Below are 21,944 nucleotides of genomic sequence, written 5' to 3' on the forward strand. Positions count from 1 at the left end.
AAGTCAATGGCCTTGTATTTCTTAATACAATCCATTCTTTCATCCATGATAATGCTGCTGCCTGATAATATAATTCCCAATTTGGTAGTCCAAACCCTTCTCTAAGTCTTGCATCTTGTAACATTTTTATGTTAATTCTCACTTTTTTCCCTTGCCATATAAATTTCATTATCATTTTATTAAGATTTTCAAAGTATTTTTCCCCAATTTTATTGGTATTGATTGAAATAAAAACAACAATCTAGGTAATATATTTATCTTAATTGTCGCAGTTCTTCCCATTAATGATAGTTGTAAGTTTTTCCATCTCTCCAAGTCCATCTCAATTTGTCTTTTCAATTTATAATAATTATCTTCCTTTATCATTTCACATCTTACTGTTAGTTGAATTCCTAGGTACCTTACCTTCTTGATAATCTGAATATCTAATTTCTCCATTAAATCCCTTTTCTGTTTCTCTGTAATGTTTTTCACCAGTATTTCTCTTCCTCCTGTTCTTTGCGGTCAGTCACTCCTCCGTCTATCTTACTGGACATATATGCTTATATGTATGCATACAGCATATATATGAACTATACAAAGTTAAGTTGCAACTATGTGCATTTTAGGACTTCAGTTTTCTACATATTTTTTTTTTTAATTTGATTTATATGCCGCCCTTCTCCGGAGACTCAGGGCGGCTTACAATGCGTTAAGCAATAGCCTTCATTCTTTTGTATATTTTATACAAAGTCAGCTTATTGCCCCCACAAACTGGGTCCTCATTTCACCTACCTTAGAAAGGATGGAAGGCTGAGTCAACCTTGAGCCTTGGAGAGATTCGAACCAGCAGAAATTGCAGGCAGCTGTGTTAATAACAGGGTGCACTTAAACCCCTGTACTATCAAGGGGTTTTATAAAGGTTTTATAAATATAAAGTCTTAAAATGCACACACTTGCAAGCGTAGCAAGCTGCTTTTTCAACAATTGCTATTTGTTTCAACTTTTCCTTGTATTTTTTTTTTAATTCAGAGATACACCATTTCATCATTTTTCAAGTCACACTCAGTTCCCAAATAAGTTCTACTGCAGTAAAATGATGCACATGCTGTATTCCCTTTTTATTTTTTTAAACTCTAAGCTATGGTAAACATTGATTCACTTGAAAGGGCATTGAAGCCTCTGTAGAGTAAACAATGAATTGCAAGGGTTAATCTGCAACAAACTGAAGCATGTTATCAGAAACAAGAATGCTTGAGGCAACATAAGAGTTATGGCAGTGAGATGGGCATCCAGATAAGCTATTTAATAAATAATGCATTGTTTAAATTAATAAACATGATACAATGTCCTTCAGAACTGCAGCAGAAAAACAAGGCATGAGGTCACTTTGACAGTAAATTGCAGATTAATAGATAGCAACACCATCAGTTTCTGCCCTTCACTAACAGTGGAAGAAGTGGAGAAATTTATATCTCATGTTTTTTCTTGGAATAGAGTTTTGCTCATAACTGGTCATTAAAACTTTGCTGTTCTTAGTCCTTGCCAGGTCTTGTTGTATATGCTTGACCTGCTATTCTTCTAGTGTGCTGGTCATGTAATACTTTGCCTTGCTGTGTTTCTTTTCTATTTTTAATTTGGTCTTTCTTGTAAGCCAGTTTGGTCTCTTCAGTACACAGTAAGCCTTCATAGTGTAGGAAGTTAGCACTCACCCCTCTCCTAGAAAAATGAAATATTTTAGGATATACTAAAAAGGCAGAATATTTTCCGTAAAAGAGAAGTAGAAACTCAGAGAAGCAGAAACTCAGCCCCCCACCTTTGTTAATGGGCCATTAAGGCCTGAGCCAGTCTATTCTACATAACAAAGATCTACCTCCTTCAGGAAGAGCCATTTAATTGACTTTATTGCACCACCCACCAAGTTTCAACCAAACTTGGCACACAGATAACCTAAAAGGCTAGCTATGACCTCTGGCAGCAACCAATCAGGATATTCTTCCTGTGCCCCGGGAAGTTAAAAGCTCAGAGAGGGCATAAAACCAAGGCACGCTCAGCATCTTGGCCCTTTTCTGTCCAGGAACTCAAACCATGTGATCCTGTCCACCATTAAACCACCTTTCCAAGCAGTCTCCATGTTTCCAGTGTCTTTTCCCCACTTAGAGCTGAACCTAGAAGGATAATTCTTCTAACAATTGTATACTAGCTTCAGTGCACCCTCTTCAGTATCTTTCAGATATTCTTCCAATGCCTTTCATTGTGCCATTGATCTTTGCACAAAGCTTTTGATGTTTCTACTTACTTCTGTGTTCTGACCTAGGCTTCCTGAGTCAGTAAAACACACAAGCAGTCCCAAAAACCTCTTTTATTGCAACAGCTGTGAATTCTGTTCATTCACTATTTGAGTTCCAAATAGTTGTAAAGAGTCCTTTGGAATAAGGCTGATAATCACCCACCTTTATCTTCCTTGATATTTTGCCAAAGTCCTAATTGGCAAAGCCACACAGAGTCCAGAATCAAACACAGCTTCAGACTTTAAACTGAACAGAATAACAACTTTGTTTCCTGCAAAGGCCCACATACCTTTGCTCCTCTTTTAAGTCTTATGGGAGGGGGCAATCATATCCAAGCCCTACTCCCAAATTGTCCCTTTTGTTTTAGCTGTTCTTGCCTTCTGGCAGCTCTGCGCATGTGCGCACTGGGAACAGGCTCTTCCTGTTCCTCTGCCTCACTGAGATCCGACTCTAGAGGCTCCAGAGGGACCATGTACCTCCCAGATGGCCCTTTCTCTGCCTCTGATGCAGAGCCCTCATCTGAGCCTTCCCCAGACTCCAGGACTGGCCCATGTTCCTCCCCAACCTCCTCACTGTCCAACTGCTGCCAGCTCCGCAGGCTGCTGGCGGACCACAACATCCTGTTATTTCTAGGCACTTGATTGTCCAGTCACATGGTAGGGAGTTGAATACCTTTTGTAATAAATCCAAGTTATATTCAAGTTGGCCTTCCTCTTCCTTCAGTTTTCCAAAATCATCTCGTCAATTAAGAGCTGATCTTTTGTTCTGCTATTTGAGAAGTTTCCTTGTTTGTCTCTGGCTCCTCTGATAAGATCTGCCCAGTATGATTGAATATTCTGGAATAGCTCTCACCCTCCTCAGAGCATGCAAGTCCCTCAACCAGACCAAGGTAGTGCTTCACTGGGGAAATTATTATTATTTAGCTGACAGGTTCTGTTGCCTGAGGTCAAGACAAGGCAAGGCAACCCTAACCCTTGACCTCTGATCGTTCAGTTTGGAGGCTAAAGACACAGCATGGCCTTCTCCAATTCGAAGAGACACTTGTTCGGCAGGCTGAGGCAAAGAGGCAGTCCCAGAACCAGCGAAATCTGGGGGCGGGGCAGGGGACAGAATGTATCTGCCCTCAATGTGGAAGGGATTGCCACTCTCGAATTGGCCTTTTTAGTCACACCAGATGCTGTTTTAGGACCTCTTTCCAGAGCACAATACCATAGTGCTTTTGAGACTGAAGGTTGCCAATCTGTATGTATAGTATCTGTTGCCTGAAAAGGCCTGATATAGAGTAACAAATCGGTTAGAACAAGGTGTTGTAAATGCACCAGGCAGTCACTTGCAATGCATAAAATGGAATTAGTTTAAATTAGCTCTTGATTCTATAAGCGATAAAAGGGTGGTGTTAGTAAAATAATGCCATTGCAGATAACCCAGAGAATCTGGCTGAACAGGATTGTGGGAGGCAAAGTTGCTTCACTATCTGATTCCCTTTTCCTACTCTAAGAGAACTAAAAATTGAAAAACAAAATAAAAAATGTTGAATATTATGTACTGTTGTATAAAGCTTATTATATACAAAGTTGAGTAATCCTTAAGTGCAAAATCTGCCAGTTAGCCTGATGGTTGGCACAAAGTAGAGGAATAAAACTTTTGTTCACACTGAGGAACAGTGCAGTTGCCCGGCTGTTGCTCCAGTTAAAGCCTCCAATGAATGACCTGAGAGCCTGATTGAGCATCTGCTTCCACTACAATGAACTGGCTAGTTCCACAGATCACCAAGATAGGCCCTTCCTAAGATGCTGCCCTTGGCAGAAGCTTGACTGTTTGGCAATAGGGGAATCTGGTGCGATTCTCGGGAAATGGCAGGCAATCCTCAAGGAGCCAGATTGGGTCCTTTTTTCCCAGTGTTTAGCAAGATAACAAAAATATATCTCTTTTCCCAAGAGTTTAATTGTTCCATCATTTTGATAATTATGTTATAATTTTGTTTGTTTTTTTTATTTCAATTGCATTAGTTTTATCTTTTAAACACATTTTTATTGTTGTAAGCCATCTCGGGTGTTGCTAGATACAGAAAAGCAGGTTACAGATTCTTTAAGAAAAAGGGAATAAAGAAAATTCCAAATCTTTATTAAGACAATGTAATCTCAGGGGGAGGGGGAAATCACATTTTGGAGCTCTCCAGATTTCTGGGGTCAGATAAGATATGAAAAATACATGGGCAAGTATGGGAAGACTGAAAAAAAGTTGATTAAAATTGGAATAATAAGAGTCAGCATAGCTCTTAGATCACTGTTTGCAGTCTTCATCATGATTTATCTGTGATCTGCAGCAAATCATCCAGTCTTACTTAGAACCACAACAATAGCAGTTCTTTTGGTGACATGGCTAATATGTTTTTCCCAATAGAAATAAAATTCCCCGAGCCAGTTAAATTTGTATGACTTCTTGGCCAGACCTGTTACTGTAGGTCAGAAATCTCTCTGAGCTAGCATTTAATCACTATCACTTGACAATAGAATTTAGCTTTTTGGCTATATAGTCTATATCCCCTAGGAATATTCCTTATAGAATATTAAACACAAATCTGTTTTTTTAAAGAAAAACATTTATTATGATTCAAAGGGACGTGCTTTTAAATTTCTTTTGCATTTGTAGTGCAACTCTTGTGAGAGGCTGATTGTAAGGACATGGTAATAAGTCCAAAGGAGTTAAGAATGCCATGGGTTCTCTTCAATCATTTGAATTATATTTATTTATATTTCCTTTGTTTGAAGTTCTGAAAGGACAAATTCAAATATTTCTTTTCATTTTTATGAATATGGAAATTAAATATTAAAGTTTAATTAGCAAAAGACCTTGAATGTACTACTTCCAAACCATAAATCTGTTTCCCTCATATTCATATAAGCAGCTTATTACTGTACTTTATCAGTAAGTCCTGAGAAACAATTAAACCAGAAAATCATATCTATGCATAATGGAAAGTGTGGCTTTGATACAAAGTGTGGTTTTGATGACAAAAGAATCATGATTATTGGTTTTTGCTTTAAGGAATGAATTCTTCAGTCATTTTTAGAAGAGTTAAATTCTCTGTTAAGAATGGTAGAATTTTGCTTTAGTGTCTGACCTGCTTTGACTTAGACATTTAGGAAAGAAAGACTCTCGAATCCATTTGGTTGAAATGATAGGTCTTTTTCTAAAGTCAAGCAGTTTTAGTGAAAGAAAAGCTAGATCTGAGTATTCCTGTGCAAAGGTTACATTTTTTCTCTTTCTCTGGTCCTTCCCCTTTGACCAATTCAATAGTGTCAAATAGTATTCCGTTTTGATGTTTTGGGAACCATTTTGGTGCATTTTGTTGTAATTTCACATTCCGTTCCCAGGCCATGTGTTTTTGCTGGCTGGCTTATTCCAGTTTGGCATCTCTGGTTCTTGTCAAATTGTCTCTCCCTCCCTCCATTTGTCTTCCCTATGCCAGTTCAAGCTTAACTTCCCCAAATTCCTCTCCCCCCACCACCACTTTCAGTTTATGGCTGGATGCCAACGAAGTGAAGATGCTGAAGATGGCAGACCTTACACTTAATGAGAAATACATGCAAAACATTACTTGATTGAAATGAGGGATGTAGAAAACTTCTTGTTCTAAGAATAGAACAGTCTATTTCTTTTCCAGATTCTAGACTTGACGACAGCAGGAGAAAGGTCTTGCTAGTAGCTGTTGCTTTGCAAAAGAGGTGCAGGCTACAATACTCTTTCTACTCCATCTACAATCTACATGAAGTTGCTGGATGAGATAATCCAATAGTATGGAATGAGATTTCATCAATATGCCAATAATGCCAAATTTTGTATCTCCATCCCAGGCTGTTCAAGTGATGTGGTGGAGGATTTTTTTCCAATGTCTAGAGATTGTGGGGGTTTGGATGGGACAGTCCATTAAAGTGTGCCACCTGGCAAGATCCAGAAAGAGAGATTTTTCTGTCCTTTTACCTTCCCTATGGAACATCCTTCCCCAAAAATGAGATTGGCCACGGCTAGGTTAACCTTTTCTAGGCCCTGAAGATGTGGAGGTATTCCTGCTCTTTGGAGTCAGAGTGTCTATTGGAGCCTGGGAATTAGTGTTATTGCAACATTTGTATTGGGATTTTTATGGGATTTTTAGAAAGATCTGAGCTGCAGATTGTATATTGTTTCTGTTTTTTGTTGTTTTGTGCTGTTTTTTAATTGTTGTTAGCTACCCAGGGTCGTTTATTTGAGATGAACAAATAAATTCATTTAATTTAAACTTGTTTGAGCTGAAAAAATAAATTCTTTAGCATCTGGATAACCGCTGTCCTCTTGGTAAGGTTTCCCAACAATTTCTACTGAACCTATTGTACTAATGCATCATTCACTACATACATGCAAAACTCTTTTTAAGATAAAAAGCTGACCCAAGTCCTCCTGGACAAACCATTTCATCTTAGGTTTTGTTTTTTAAATTCACAATCTATTTTTAATCTAAGATGCTGGTAGAGAAATAACATTCCTATACTTCAGTAGCTCTTTTAATCTTTTCAGATTGCAGCATGTTTCATGAACACTTTCATTAACCTTTGGTTAATAAATACTAATAGTTTGTTAAATAAAACACCTAATTCTCTAATAAAGGAAGCAAGGATGTACTTCAAGCTTGTAAGAAACATTGAAGTAATGTTGGAACAGCACATTGAGAGTAATCAAATTAACCTCAGCCAGCAGTATGTTTTTAAAAAATTAACCCTGCATGAAGTATCCATGGAGGCAATTTTGGTTATTTATATCCAAAATATAACTTTTCTACTCCTGACAATAATAATGATATGGTACTGCAAATGAAAATTTATACTGTCTCTGATTTTCTGAGCTGTTCAATTTTATCTAGAAATTTTATCTACCTATAAGGAGATAGCTGCAAGAGAATTGCTAATTTTGAATGTAATAGTGAATTCAAAACATCTCTAGTTATGCAAATCTACATCAATCTTCCATGTCTGTATAGCGTACAGCCTATTGAAATGCTCTAGGTTGGGGCCATACCAAACTACTGTTATTGAGAAAATGACTTCTTTTGTAAATTGCACAGGGAGAAATAATTTCTAGGTAGAGGAATTATTGCAAACTATGCAGATCTTTTCTAGTCTATAAACTGGAAGGTCAAATATGGAGTAAAACAATTTCATTATTTGTTAATGCAGGCATGTGAAAAACTAGATGTTTTTTGGAGTGGTCTAGCAATTACTTTCTAGATGAGGCTTGACCAAATTTAACTTCCTGGCAAGTGAAGTTGCTGCTATAAAAAAGCAGAATCATCCCATCTAAAGGACAGAATTCAAGGGTGAGCTGGTATTAATGAAATAACAGGGCTGCCTAATTATGGTATCTAGTACAGAACCCAATTTATTTTTTGTCATACTGGTAGCCTGAAGGGGCCTTTTATTATTTATCAAACTTATATCAGTGTGGCTTAAAGTTTTGTGTCTAGGCTGCTACTAAGCTGGACACAGGTGTGAATCAGCAGAGGAAAAAAAAATACTTCCCCCCCCCCAGAAAGGGGTAGAGGATGGAGAACAGGCTGAGGTACGGCCTTGAAATGCAGCTGTGCTGTTCCTAAGGGCAAATAAGCTGTCCAAGCGACTAACCAGCGTGCGCTCCCGTTGCAAACCAGTAGTAAAAGTAAGTAGAACCCACCCCAGGACACAGAGCTGTAAAACAAAAGCAACAAAATGAAAGTTCAAAATACAAAATTGGATTGGAAAGGAAGATTAATAATTTACAAATGGATGTTAGCAATTTGAATAATTTGCAGGCAAGAATATGAAAATGTTTACCAAAATGATATAACCTAAGAGAATTAAAAAAGACTCAGAAGAATTTTTTAAAAAATTGAGTCTTGGCTATTTTTAAAAAAATGAAGGATATGAAGATAGAAAAAAACCAATTTGAATAAATCAGCAGTTTTTTTTAAAAAAAAAAGCATTTGCTTTATAAAACATTGCTGGAACACACTACAAACATAGACTTAACCCTGATAAAGATAAAATATTAAAATTTTGGAGTGTTATCTAGGATAACCAATAATAAAGATCACCATGGATAATGGAGATTGAGAAATGCATTAGATCAGTAAAAATAGATAATATGGGCATAACATCAAAAATGATTAAAAAGCAAACAAGATATTAAGTAGAGTGCATCAGGAAATGATGAACTACATGGATTTTGGCTTAAACATCTGATGACTTTCCATGAAAGATTGGCTACTTGGTTTAATGAAATATTACAGATTGAAAGCATTGAAGAATGGATAACAATTGGTACAACATTTTAACAAGCCAGAGACAAACAGGGCCATTAAGTTTTCTACTCGTAAATTAGCAACAAAAGTTAATTGCCAAAATTGATTAGGAACAAATGATCAGAATATCCTACAGTAAAAAGCTCCACTTAACAGTATCACAGGTTGCAGACCTGTTTCTTTTATGCTTTGACCAGTAGGTGGTGACACTTTGTTTTGAAATCCTGGATGAATTGTTTAAGCGCTCCTTTTTTTGAGTTTTCCGGCAGTGCTACTTTGAGCTTCTTAGAAAGGTTGATAATAAAATTTCTTTCTAATGACATTTGTTTGAACTATTGACCACAATTTTAATGTAGTAAAAATATGAAAGATTTATTATTTTATTATGAAGTTTTGACTTCATCAGGCAATGTAGCATAAAAAGCAACAAATAAAGAAATAAATAATCCCAAATTAGGCCAGATCTTTTTTCATTTTGAAAAAGGAGATAGCAAACTGGAAAAGGTAGTAAGTAAACAATCAGGTTATGAGAGTATACTTGGCAACTTGGGTCATCCAATGGCGCAGGTAATTCCCAAATCATGTTCTCGGCATCAGGTATTGAAACAAATACGGAACTGAACTAAAATCTGTTACAAAATCTGACACTGCCATTTCATTCTGCTTGATGAACACAAAAGCTTACGTTCTTTAATTAGAGCCAACAGAGTTGGGAGGTTTCAAAGTCAGATAGGAATCTACTCTGAAAATAATACCATCAACCCCAAAGTTGAGTTTTCATTGGCTCTACTAAAGTTTCAGCTGTAATCAGTACTGATGTCTGGATGTATAAATACTCCATTTGTACTTAGAAAAGTCATTTTTTCAGATTTTTACTTCTAAATGGCACTTGGTGGCATGCCTAGAAAATATACAAAGGCAACATGTTTTTTTTCTATCCATAATTAACTGAGGCATAATACATTTAAAACTCAAAATATCTGCTTTGAAATGAAAACTGTGATTGGAAGTTATGTTGAGCTTGCAAATAAATTGCAGTTGCAGAGCTTATAATTAAATTCACACAGACCCTTTTCCAACTGATTAGTCAGATCTTTTTCTTTTAGTGTGAATATTAAAAAAAAAAAAAGCTAATTTGTTATCTAATTGAGGTTAAGAGAAAAAAAAACCCCAAATAGAGCTGCAGGAAATAGTAAAGCTCTCTTATGTCCTGGCTACATAATCATTCTAAGCTGCCGGTTTGAGTTCAATAATAAATCGTTGAACAAGTAATCTCCAGGATCGATCTGGCCATACTAAGTCATATCTGTTCTAGTTTATGAGAATATCTGGTGTTTAACTAGTCAGTTAACATTAACTCATACTACTCTAATATTTTCTTATAGTACAAAATCAATATAAAGAAAAGTAATAAGCTGAAAAGATACAGTATCTTCACTGGTGCAAACAACACATTTCAATAATGGAAGGACAATGGACAGCTGGTGCCAACAGGATTGGGATCTTCTAGGGTAGGTTAAATAAGGACCAGAAGATTTTAGGATTTAAGTGGCTATGATATACATTGGTTGCAGCCATTATTTCCCATCTGGCTACATAAGTGGTGTATCTCTATAATTTATATTATAGAGTCAGAGATACATGCATATTTACAGGCATTTCAAGGCAAAACAGGCTCCATTTACATTCAGCAGCTTGTCTACTGCATTGGACTCTGTCTGGCAAAGCTTACCTCATTAATCATAGTTCTCCTACCTACTTGTACAAGTTTATTCACTATTTTTTCTTCCAAAGTTTAGTTTCTAGTTATGGAATTTAAATCCATACTCCATGCAACTAGATCCATAAAATAGACAGTTCCCCACAAACACAGAAATATTTTGATCCCAACCTGTGCTGGACACTGAAACCATTACCATCACCCTCATCTCCAAGGTTTCAGATTGTAGTTTGTTGAGTGATCTTGTGTGACGGGCACTTTTGGAAGTGACTACTGTCTTGGAATCCCTAAAAACTGACTTGTTAATAGAAATTTAACTTTAAAAGGAAAACAGCACCCTACTGTATAAAAACTGTTAATCATTCACACATAGTAAATATCTAACTTTTCCACATCAGGGAGATTGGAACTCACAATCCCATGAAAAACAACTAAACACGTCACAGTCCGATGCATAGTAGCAATTTGCTTTATGGAATCTACAACAGAGCTACTTCTGAAGTACCCATCCCATACTTCAGCCATTCTTAAACACCTGGACTCAATCACCCCTCCCCCCCCTTTTGAATACTGTCAAAATCCCCCCCCCATCAAAACCCAGGGTCTTGTTTTACACAAGAGTCTTGACAGCAACAATCCTTTACCAGAATTTGCCAGAAACTACTTGGCTTGTTTTCCTAAATTAAGTGAGAAAGTACAATCCCTTTCAATTTCTTTTTTTCAAAAAAATTAAGAATTGTGGCCTTGAACCTTGAAGAGAATCTGAGAGGGAATTCTTGTGGTTTTTAGCATGTTCTGGGAGGAAGAATGTCCTGCCTGAAGTCTAGCTAGGAAACTGGAGGAATTCTTTTGAGAATCCTGCCTTGTGATGCAGGAAGTCATTGGATTGGAAAGAAATAGGCTGGCATATTTTGCCTGACAACCAATTGTCCTTGAATTGCACCATGAAATACACATAGTGCAGGATCCTAGAATTGTTGTCCTGTGGTGCATCATATTGAATTTCTGGGATGTCTGGAGAGAAAATAGCCTTAAGGTTCCGCTGTGAATGAGCTCTTACAAGTTAGCAGGGTAGGGCTATCATTCCTAATTGTTTTCCTCAGAAGTCCCCAACACAGTCACTTTCACTTAGACGAGCTACCGAATTATTCTAGCACGTTCGCTCCTTCCTGGCTTTTCATCGTTTTTAAAGATAAAAGGATAAATGAAAATAAACTCTGGATGTTATTCCTAAAGAGAAGGGTGCGCTTTATGCATTCGGGAAGGAAGGAAAGGCTGCTTTTCACCAGCATCTCTTCGCTGCAATGTCTCCATCCCACCAGAAGGTTTGACATTTATTTTTGTCAAGCTGAGAACAATGGGTGCCAAAAACTTATCCCCTTTAAGAAAAGTTTGCAGAGGTGGAGGAAGGCTGTCAAGCCCTAAAGTGAGCAGCCTTTGTTCTCCAGGCCGCCAAAGGCGGGCGATGGTCGGTTCCGCTGTTGCCCTCCCCGATCAGACTTTTTGCCTTCGAGCGGTGGGCGCAGGAGAGTCAGCGCCCATCCACCCTCCCCGGCCATATGGCGAGCGGCGCCTCGAGGCTTTCTGCTGATTTCGGCTCCCCCACCCCACCACCGCCCTTTCCTGGGACTCAGCACCGGCCTGCGGGTTTCTCACTTAACCCTACTGGGCCTGGGGAACTGCAGCATCGCGCGTCATCCGCTCCCGATTGGCGGCCCTTCGGTCGTCCGGCCCTGCCCTCGTTCACTCCGATTGGCAGAAGGAAGGGAGCCCGCCTCGCTTTCCTGGAAAGTTCTTGGAAATCTATCAAAGGTATTTCCTTGAACGGAGAGAGCGAGCGGAGGCAGCGCTGAATTAAAACGGAAAAACACGCAAGTTTTCCAACCATTCGGCGCAGCTCTCTCAACACGCTTCCCTTTCCACCCGAGGGATGCGTTTTTTGAGGGGGGATTGTTTCTGACCTTAGGAGACCGCAAGCCTGAAACGAAGGAACCTCGAACGGCCCCTTCTATTTATACTTTTCTTTCTTTTTTGTGTGTGCCTGTCGGAACACTGATGTGAATACAATACAATTCCAAGAATCCACCACTTCCTGGAATAGATTAATAGGGCGCAAACAAAAGATTACCGACTAGTGCTTCTCCCCTTCCGCTCCCCGCGATCCGCATTTCTTGAAGAGCCGGCGTCGAGGCGAACGGCTGCTAGGTGTCCGCTCTGCTCTTCTCCCCGAACTTTTTTTTTTTTTTTTTTTTACGAACGGGGAGAGGTTATTTATTCAGACAGGTATTTATTGTTATTTTTAATTCTAGTTTTTATTCGCGGCGACTTTCCACGCCACCGAGGAGATTGTTTTTAAAGTGAATGTATTGCCATGTTTTAAAGCTCAGCCGGAGTTTACAGGAAAAAAGCTACGAGCCAGCGCATTTTTCTGCTGGTAACTTGGTGCGGGGAAGATTTCTCTGAAACTACCTGCAGCTTCTTTTCTGTAGGTGATTCTTGAGTGCGTTTCACAGAAAGCTTGTTCAGAAAACTTCTGGATTTCTGGTAACTTGCGGACGGACTGTGGCAGCCTTCTGTTTGGGAACAAAGAAGAAGCGCGGCTTCCCCCCCATTTCTCTGAAGATTTGATGCTCTTTCCTGAATCTTGGAGTGACATGATCCTCTGCGTTCAAGGGTAAGTTTCCTTACAAACAATGACTTTTTAAAGCACATACACAAGTGGAATCCTCTAAAAGCTTGCTCCGAAGTCAGTCCTGTTTTCAGGACTGACTCCAGCTTCCTAGGATTAGATAACCACAAAAAAAGGACAGCAAATGGATTCTCCTACCCTATCTAATGGTCATTTCTAACCTATCAAGAGTCTTCACATTTTTCTGTACTTTTTCATTTAAAGCAAAGCACCTTAGTGACTAGCTGTGTGCACCCCCACACTTAGAGATCTTTGAAAATGAGCATTTATTAGGTAGTTATAAAGAAATAGAAAAATAAAAAGGCCTTCCCGGATGTATGTCTTCTAAAGTGAAATGTCTTTAAATCTAACTGAGCTGAAAAGAAGGTGGGGCAACCATCAAGAAAAGAATTCCAGATCTGAACTGGGCTAGAGCACTTCGCTTTGAATAGCAAAGATACCTGATTTGAAATGCCAAGCCATTACGTTATTTGTTATGATAGAATAAACCAACACAGATTATTAAAGTGGATAATAAGTGAGTGCATATGCATATGTGTCAGAGAAGTCAAACTTACAATGGCTACATGTTTGTTTCAGCGTGACTATTCAGAAGTTATGGCCATTGAACCAACTTATAAATGAACGTGTACAGAAATGCTGCCCTTAGGGTAATACACATTGGACTAACTGGGTCATTTTTGCCTTCAGTTTAATCTTTTTCAGGTTCTTCTCTTACTATTATAAATGTTTCTAATCACGAATCCTGTGTATTTATATGTTTACCTAGCCTAACATTTATTGTTCCTTCGGGTCATTTATAAACAAAATAATTACATTGGTTCATTGAATCATATATGGCAGGTCCAACAAACTACTAAAAGTTGTTGGCTATTTAAAGCTGTTCTAAATAAGTATTTTTTTATTTCTTAAATGTTACAAAAATTGGATTTTTCCTTTGGGTTTTTGTTTTATTATCATATTAGACATACTGCAATCACATTTGTTTTTTATATTTGGAATCCATGTTATGCTTTTTATACTATATCTGCTTCTGAATGCTGGATTAAAGTTATAGATTTATACACACCATCCTGCAAGCACTATGCTGAATTACATCAGGCTTACTTAGGCATGTACTGTAAAGTTGTATTTTAATTGTGGTAGCAGTAATGTTAATAGAAGGAGTTACATAATTTCTATATGTCCCTCTCTTGCTTCACCATTTAATTGCTTCTTGAGCTAATGCATCACTTTGGATGCATTGCACTCTCTAGAGCTGGGTTTCTCAACTTTGGCCATTTAAGATGTGTAGATTTCAGTTCCCAGAATTCCCCAACCAACATGGCTGGCTGCAGAATTCTGGGAATTGAACTCCAGACATCTTAAAATTTTCAAGGTTGAGAAACACTGCTCTGGAGTGATAGTTCAGAAAGCCAGTATTTTATCACAGTGAAAATGAGAATGGCCTAGTAACCCCCCCGTAAACTTTCTAGCTGCACTGGGATTTGAATGTGAATGTTTTTAAGGCCAAATTTGCCAACTGCAGCAGACTTTTTTCACCCTGGTGTACATACTTTCCTGGTTCTTTCAATCTTCAATTTGACAGTTCTCTTTGTTATTCAGCAGCTTGTCCTGAAGCTGTTTTGGCTGCTGTGGAGTCTTTCCCTGGAAGGTTCTCTTACTCTAGGTGCATAATTCAATATTGATAGCCACTGTGTCATATAGTTGAACTCACTCTAGGATGTTTCCTAACCTACAACTCTGCAGTCTCTTTCATATTCCCAGTGGATACTTCTGCATATACAATTTCCCTCTCACAACTTTGTTATGTCCTGCCATTTAATGAAGAACAAATCTGCTCTTTCCCTTTCCTCCTCCTTTCCCACACCAAGGAACCAACCCCCGCCCCCCAAATAACCTGTGGAGTATTGAGCCCCAAGGGGTTCATTGCTTGCGGCATATAGATCAAGACCCTAAAAACAAAAAAAAAAAAACATACAAGAAACATCTCATTTAAACCCCTCACCCAAAAAATAATTAAAATGAACTTGTAACTAGTTTGGTTTTAGGAGTAATACAACTTTTAACTCCCTTATTTGACAGTTACATGAGCAAACAAGAGGCTCTTTGCCCTCACTAGTTATCCAGAAGAGTTTTTACTCCGAGAATCCCTAGCCAAGAAATTTATTTACTCAAGAAAATAAGATGGTTTACAATGGCATGTGCCCTCTTCTCCTCTTGGCAAGGAAGCCCTGAGATTGCCAGTGCCAACCACACTACTTGCCTCATTAATTGTGGGAGTGAGACAGTATAATTACTTCATTTTCCACTTATTCATGACTATGAACATTCATTTACAGACCAGCAATAGCGATTGAAAGAACAATGACTTTAAATGGTGTACATGATGAGTCCATGTTGGGGGAGGGGGAGGGCAAATGGCACTGAAAACCCACCAACAAGAGCAGATTCAGGATTCTTCTGTTTCTTTTCTTCTGCTCCTGAAATATTAAATGTTAAGGAAATGAGGAAGATTTCATTGAAAGATGTGTCTTGCTAACGTTTATAGCTTTAGGTATTTATCAGCAGTAAATGGAGACTATAATGAGTAAAAAAAGTCAAGACATCTGAAATAGACCGAAGTATTGTAGAGGATTAATAAGAGGAAAAGGTTAAATTTTGTCTCAGATATAGATTTTGTCCTCAGCTACAAAAGGGGTAAGGTTTAAAGCCTCAGGTGAAAACATAATTGCTCCAAAACGACAGCATCAACATAATGTCAAAGACCCCAAATTCCCAAAGATCCTAGGAATAGCAGCAGTGATCTTCATGGGTTATCCTTTGTAGGATTATTTGAGGATTTGAGATGGTTAGTGATGGCCTTTCTGAAGAAATAGTCTGGAAACCTTTCATCCCTACTGTATATTTTGTTGACTCATTTGCAAAACAAAAACAAAAACCCTAAAACGTCACCTTCCCAATGTTACGTCTTGTTTTCTTGCCTGTGTATCATACCCACTTTAGAGAACTAAAGATAGAGAGGTGTGTGTGTGTGTGTGTGTGTGTGTGTGTGTGTGAGAGAGAGAGAGAGAGAGACCTAATTGCTCTAGTCAATGTAGATTGGGGTATCAAACGAGTGACATCGAGCTGGCCGCACCCACCCCAGCCCCCCAAAGTCAAACACAACCCTGATGTGTCCCTCAATGAAATCAAGTTTGACATCTTTGATGTAGATACTTTTCCTAAAATCAGCAACAGAATCAGAAATAGAAAAATTCTTCTGAATAGAAGAATCAGAAATAAATAATTAACCCAATTAGGATACTGAATACAGATACTATTTCTTAAATGGAAAGGAAACTATATCAAGTTTGTGGACACAAGCTGAATTTCAGTGTGTACCATTTTAATTATTCCAGATTCTATCTAGAGGTTGATTTTTAATCACATTTGTCATTGCATCTCCTTTCTTGCTAGACACCAGGAAGTGTTTTCTAGAAGTGATTTTTGACTTCTCATTTTCCATTTCCATTTTAGTGAGATGAAAAATGCTTATTGGTCAGGAAGTGGTAAAATGTAATTTCTTAATAAGAAAGTTTTCAGTTCCTAATGGATGGTTTTACTTTATTTCTGCTTTTACTTGACCCATAGTTGAACCTGAGTATTAAACTGGAATAATTGCAGAGGAAAGAAAAAGGCTGAACAGAGGGTAGGAAAAGAAAATAGGAGATAGCATAGCTTAAAAATTTAACCTTAACCCGTTTTCATTGGTAACATATTCATATTGCAATTGCACACAATCAGTACTGGGGTATTATTTTAACTATTCAAAAGAGAAACTATATACTGTAAGCAAAGCAGAAAGGTATAGTACTGTTACTTGTGGGCCCGTTATATTTACAAGGTTGAATGATAACTAAACTGGGGAGTGAATGATCAAGTTTCTATTAATGAAAATATTTCCAGTTTTGTGAGCAGTTGGAAATAATTGTTAATGCATTTATCAGGTAGGAGAGAAAGCGTCAGTAGCAAAATACAACTGTGTGAAAGTCTTTTGAAACTCAGTGCCCAAGAATATCCTGTTACATCTTAGACAAAGTTAGAGATTGGCATTGTGTAAAAAATGCTTCTTTAAAACAGTAAAGCAGTTTCACACAATCTGGAATGTTTAAGTGGCTCCTTAAAAGTCACCATGTGGCAATGTGTTTGCCTGAAACCAGATTGTCAAGCATGCAGCTGCAAAGAGAGCCAAATATTACTCCATAAGGTTGAGTCTTGCTATTGAGGATTGACAGTGGTCACCTGGATTGGATGGTACAGGAAACCAGATGTTCATGTAATTGGAGCCATTATAGGGTTATCAGGGTATAAATGGTCTATAAATTGCCATTTCATATCATCCCAGGAGAGAGCCGTTTGACTTTCATCTTTCATTTACACTCTATTAAATAGTCACATTTATTTTCATACCAATTTTTGGAGGAAATCCTACCAGTATATATATCATAATGTTATACTTATTAAATTAAATTTAGGGGATTATCTTAAAATTGCAGAGAAGCTAACATCACCAAAAGTCCAATGAAAAATTCCATTGATCTAAGTGGAATATCCTTTGGAAGAAATATGCATAACCCTGCACAGACGGAAACCATGATAATATAAAATATAGGATGATAGTTTAGCATAGAGATATTTTTTGACTTCATAGTTGGCTCACACATGTTCCTACATTTGTTATTGTGAATAATAAATTTACTTATTGTCTGATTCAGGTAAGATAGTCTTTTAAAAGATCAGTAACTTTAAAATATAGGAAACAAAGAATTTTAAAAAAGTTCCTGGGAATGCATTGTGTTTTTTCTTTATCTTTTTGTAGTACCATACTTGCAAAGCATCAAGATGGATTTTTAAATTTTATCCAAATTTTACCTATTGTGTTGGAAAACACTAAAACACTGTCTCATTTTAAAAATAAAAGGACTGATAAGCGAAAAACTTCTGTAAGCATAAAAAGAACAAAGAATCCTGAACCCAGTTATCTTCTTTGTTTTGCTTTAAATGGGTTACTGCCACGAATACAGTTGCCTTGTTTGTGGGAAATGAACTCTAATGTAACTGTACAATTCAATGTATGTGTTCTCAAAAATGCAAAAGACGCTGTGCTTAGTGATACATCCATTTCATCCAGAAAAGGAATAATCCAAAATGCTCTTCTTTTCAGATCCTATCCTTTGGTATCAGAGGAGAAACTCCGGAGGCTACCTGTTGAAGGCCTTGCAGTGAATGTGTCAGAACAGGTCATGCAGCCTCTCTCAGTCACGTCCTTCCAAGAACAGTCTGCCCCTCCCTTGGTAATGCCCAGACTTGAAAGCAACTCACCTCAAACACGAGACCCAGAGGAAGATCTGCTATGCATTGCCAGAACATTTTCATTTCTGAGAGAATCTGGTAAGGATCCAATTGGTACTTTTGACCCTTGGAATAAGAATTTATTGTATATTGTTAAAGTGCCCACTTCCTTGCTGATGAGGAAAGTATCTATATCTCCTTTAGGGCAACCTGGATTTTAAAGAGCAGAATTCCAAAAAGGCAAAATGACTCTCCACTATAGTTGTGTAGGGCTGCAATTCTGTAGCTCTTTGTCTGCAAACAAGCCCCACTTAACTCAGGGACACTTCCACAGCTCCTTGAATATATCATCCCAAAGCTGACTTCATAAATGTAAATGTAAATATCTATGATACTTCCCCTTATGATAGTGACTAAACAATATTACTTAGGGAGGGAGTGTACAATAACTACCACTTGAGTTCACAAATATACATATGTACATGTTAATAAAATAGAAAATGAATCAATAAATGTTTCTTTTCCTGTTTTTTTAAATGAATGGTTTGTCCTTCTTATCCATGTCTTTTCTGGGATTCTCTTCTAGGCTGGTATTGGGGTTCTATTACAGCCAATGAAGCCAAGCAGCAGCTCCAGAAGATGCCAGAGGGGACTTTTCTGGTACGGGACAGTGCTCATCCCAGCTACCTGTTCACACTATCCGTAAAGACCAACAGAGGCCCTACCAATGTACGCATTGAATACGCCGATAGCAAGTTCCAGTTAGATTCCAATTGCCTCTCCAAGCCTCGGGTTTTGGCCTTCCCAGATGTGGTTAGTCTCATCCAACATTATGTTCTTTCTTGTACTGTGGAGAGCAAGAGTGATGCTCCCTACCCACCTCCCATGCCTTTGCCTCCCCCACAAAAGGAGATGATCGCATCGGCAGTACATCTAAAGCTCATCCGGCCGCTCAGCCGCAAGGACATTGCCCCCAACCTGCAGCACCTCTGCCGACTGCAGATCAATCGTTGCACTGGAAAGACAGACCAATTGCCTCTACCAAAGAGAATGAAGGACTATTTGAAGCAGTACCCTTTTCAACTTTAAAGGCAGCCAGTCTGACTGGGACAAGCAACCAAAATGATGTTGAAAAACATCAAATTCTGGCAACAGATTGACTTTGATCCATTGATGACGTTATGTTCTTAAGTGGGCACGATATATTAAATTGCCAAAGGAAGAGACTGTTTTTCCCATCATCCTCTCCCTTATTTTTCTCAGTTACCAAAACCATTCTCATGCCATGGAGGAGGCAGTATGCACAAGGTACACAAATCCAAGTCCAAAAGCTCAAGAAGGCACTTCTCTTCTTTCTCTGCAGAAAGGAACTACTCTTGGCATGTGCAGACTACTTGAATTGGCAGAATTGTGCCAAGAATGTTCAAGCCTCAGAACTGTATTATTTATTCCCATGGTACTCTTTTTTTTCTTTGGCTATTTCTGAGTACATATGAATATCCTTCTTTTACTTTTGAAAGCAAATTATTTAAAGATGGGCTCAAACCATAACTATGTAAGATAGTCTTGCGGTAGTTCATTATGGACTTGAATGAAGTCTTCTGGCCATTCTATACTCTATAACCTGTCTTGATGTATTCATACTCAGATATAAGATAAATATATTGGAAGTGTATAAAAGTTTGATTCCAGTTACAATCAACATCTAGACTTCAGTTCCCATTAGATTGACAAAGAGATAAACTTATTCAAGCTTATTGGAGCTTAGATTAGTAAACCCTCTTTTCTCTCCCTTTTTGAAGAGGCTATTCCTAATTTGAATCAGTTAAATCCAAATGATTTTTTGTTAAAATTATACAGTGAAGATGCCTACATATCTGTCTTATGAAGCATAACATAGTCCTTGGAGAAATGGTCGCATCCTGAAAGTTCATTTCTGTAGCATTTTGTTTATATCTTTTGGAGGGAAAATTCAGGAAACGGGCCATTTTTCTGCTATTACTGTATTGGTGTCAACTTGTTAGCTGAAATATTAACTCACATTATTGCTGTATTAGCACAAAGGAGCTTCAGGGAGAACACAATACTGATACATTATTTACCACCATTTTTGCTTGTGAGTACTTGCCCTCTGATTCTGATCCACGGGGCAGAGAAGATAGCAGGAATCAAGTGTCACTCCAGCTTCCATCTTTTCCAATTGCTCTGATGCACCTTATATTTGTTAGGTAGGAAGCTAAGACACTACAGTGTTGGTTGTGTAATGGTAAGAAAGCATTATTGGCATTAATTCTGCCTTCCATTCCTTCCTCTGTCTTACAGTAGCTGAGGATGGAAAATTTGTGTTGTCAAAAGACTATCCTTCCTTATATGTCAAATCCTCAGGAGAGTTATACATATTTTCATGGTTTTATAGTTCAACAGTGAATACCTCTGCTACATGTGTGAACTCCAGGAAGGGATAAAATTCTAGGGCAGTCTTTTCTAACCTGCCACTCTTCAGATGCGGGATTACAACATCCTGAATTATAATTGGTCCTGCTGGTGGAGAATTCTGGGTGGTATATTCTCAGCATATCTGAAGCTGCCCTAGATACAACTTGAAACAAAAGGAGCAGTATTCTCCTTCAGCAATCCAACGTGGCTTGGTATATTTAGTCAGCGTCCATTTCTTCTCATGTTTTTTTTTCTTCAGAATTTGTTGTACGTATGATTTTGTTTTAGATACTTTGATAACTGACAGAATGTGTGTGTGTGCGCATGTGTGTGATGTCTGGTTTGTTGATCACAATGCTCTCCATTTCTGGAACAAGGGCAAATGAATGGGAGAATATATATTAAAAACAAAACAATAAAACAATAAATGATATTTTTAAATACTAAAAATGTTTAAAGCATTATTTTCTTCCAATTACATGCACAATTAATTTTTAGCCATATCTTGGAACTATAGAAGTGAGTACATCAAATGCACCTGCTAATCTTGCAATTTTAAATATTGCCACTGATGCTTTAAATAGTGTTAAACTGACATTAGCATAAAATTCCCAACGTTTTGCAGCATTAGGATTGTCCCTCACTGAGTCTTACAATCACAGTGTTTCCTGTTACCTGAGGAAAAAAAATTGAGAGGTGCTGCAGTGATCCCCAAAGGGGAGAATTAGATCAGTGATTCGTCTGCACACATGGACTACCTGCTGTTGCTGTGCATGAAGTAGAGGAATCGGATATGAAAAACACCAAGGGATATTAGCAGCAGGATGGCAACCCGATGCCTTCCACACAATCTGGACTAGAACTCCCTCAATCCCACACTGTCAAGTAGGGTGGATGGCTGGCTGGAAATGGAAATGGAAATAACAAAACAATAAGGTTAACTTGGTAATTCCAGCATTTATGATGATGTATGATTGGTTAACTGATCCAGTCAACCAACTTAATAAGACTACAATTGATTAAACGAGGTCAAAAACAAGGTTACACTAACTACATAGCACTACATTGTGCTATGGGGACACTTAAACTCAGTCATCATAGACCTGGACAGAGAAATGGCTGAAAAAGTCCCATACACATCTAAAAAGCAATGCTGAAACAATGTTCAAAACTCCCTAGTACCTA

At 38.0% G+C, this 21,944-nt stretch overlaps 1 protein-coding gene across 1 annotated transcript; it reads left to right on the forward strand.

Annotated features, from left to right (window-relative positions):
* Nucleotides 1–12,696: 12,696 nt before the first annotated feature.
* On the forward strand, nucleotides 12,697–21,209 carry CISH (cytokine inducible SH2 containing protein). Its single transcript, XM_070933714.1, has 3 exons — nucleotides 12,697–12,974; nucleotides 18,196–18,422; nucleotides 18,910–21,209. The coding sequence occupies exons 1-3, from the start codon at nucleotides 12,928–12,930 to the stop codon at nucleotides 19,410–19,412; spliced, it is 777 nt and encodes a 258-aa protein (XP_070789815.1). The 5' UTR covers nucleotides 12,697–12,927; the 3' UTR covers nucleotides 19,413–21,209.
* The last annotated feature ends 735 nt before the right edge of the window (nucleotides 21,210–21,944 follow it).

The sequence above is a fragment of the Pituophis catenifer genome, unplaced genomic scaffold (assembly GCF_029215685.1).
Source record: "Pituophis catenifer annectens isolate HBS135680 unplaced genomic scaffold, rPitCat1.0.hap2 SCAF_2, whole genome shotgun sequence".
NCBI classification, from domain to species: domain Eukaryota; kingdom Metazoa; phylum Chordata; class Lepidosauria; order Squamata; family Colubridae; genus Pituophis; species Pituophis catenifer.

Coding starts and splice junctions, on each gene's coding strand:
- CISH (XM_070933714.1), top strand. CDS start 12,928: ATGCTCTTTCCTGAATCTTGGAGTGACATGATCCTCTGCGTTCAAGG. Junction 12,975..18,195: donor ATGATCCTCTGCGTTCAAGG/GTAAGTTTCCTT, acceptor TCTTCTTTTCAG/ATCCTATCCTTTGGTATCAG. Junction 18,423..18,909: donor TTCATTTCTGAGAGAATCTG/GTAAGGATCCAA, acceptor ATTCTCTTCTAG/GCTGGTATTGGGGTTCTATT.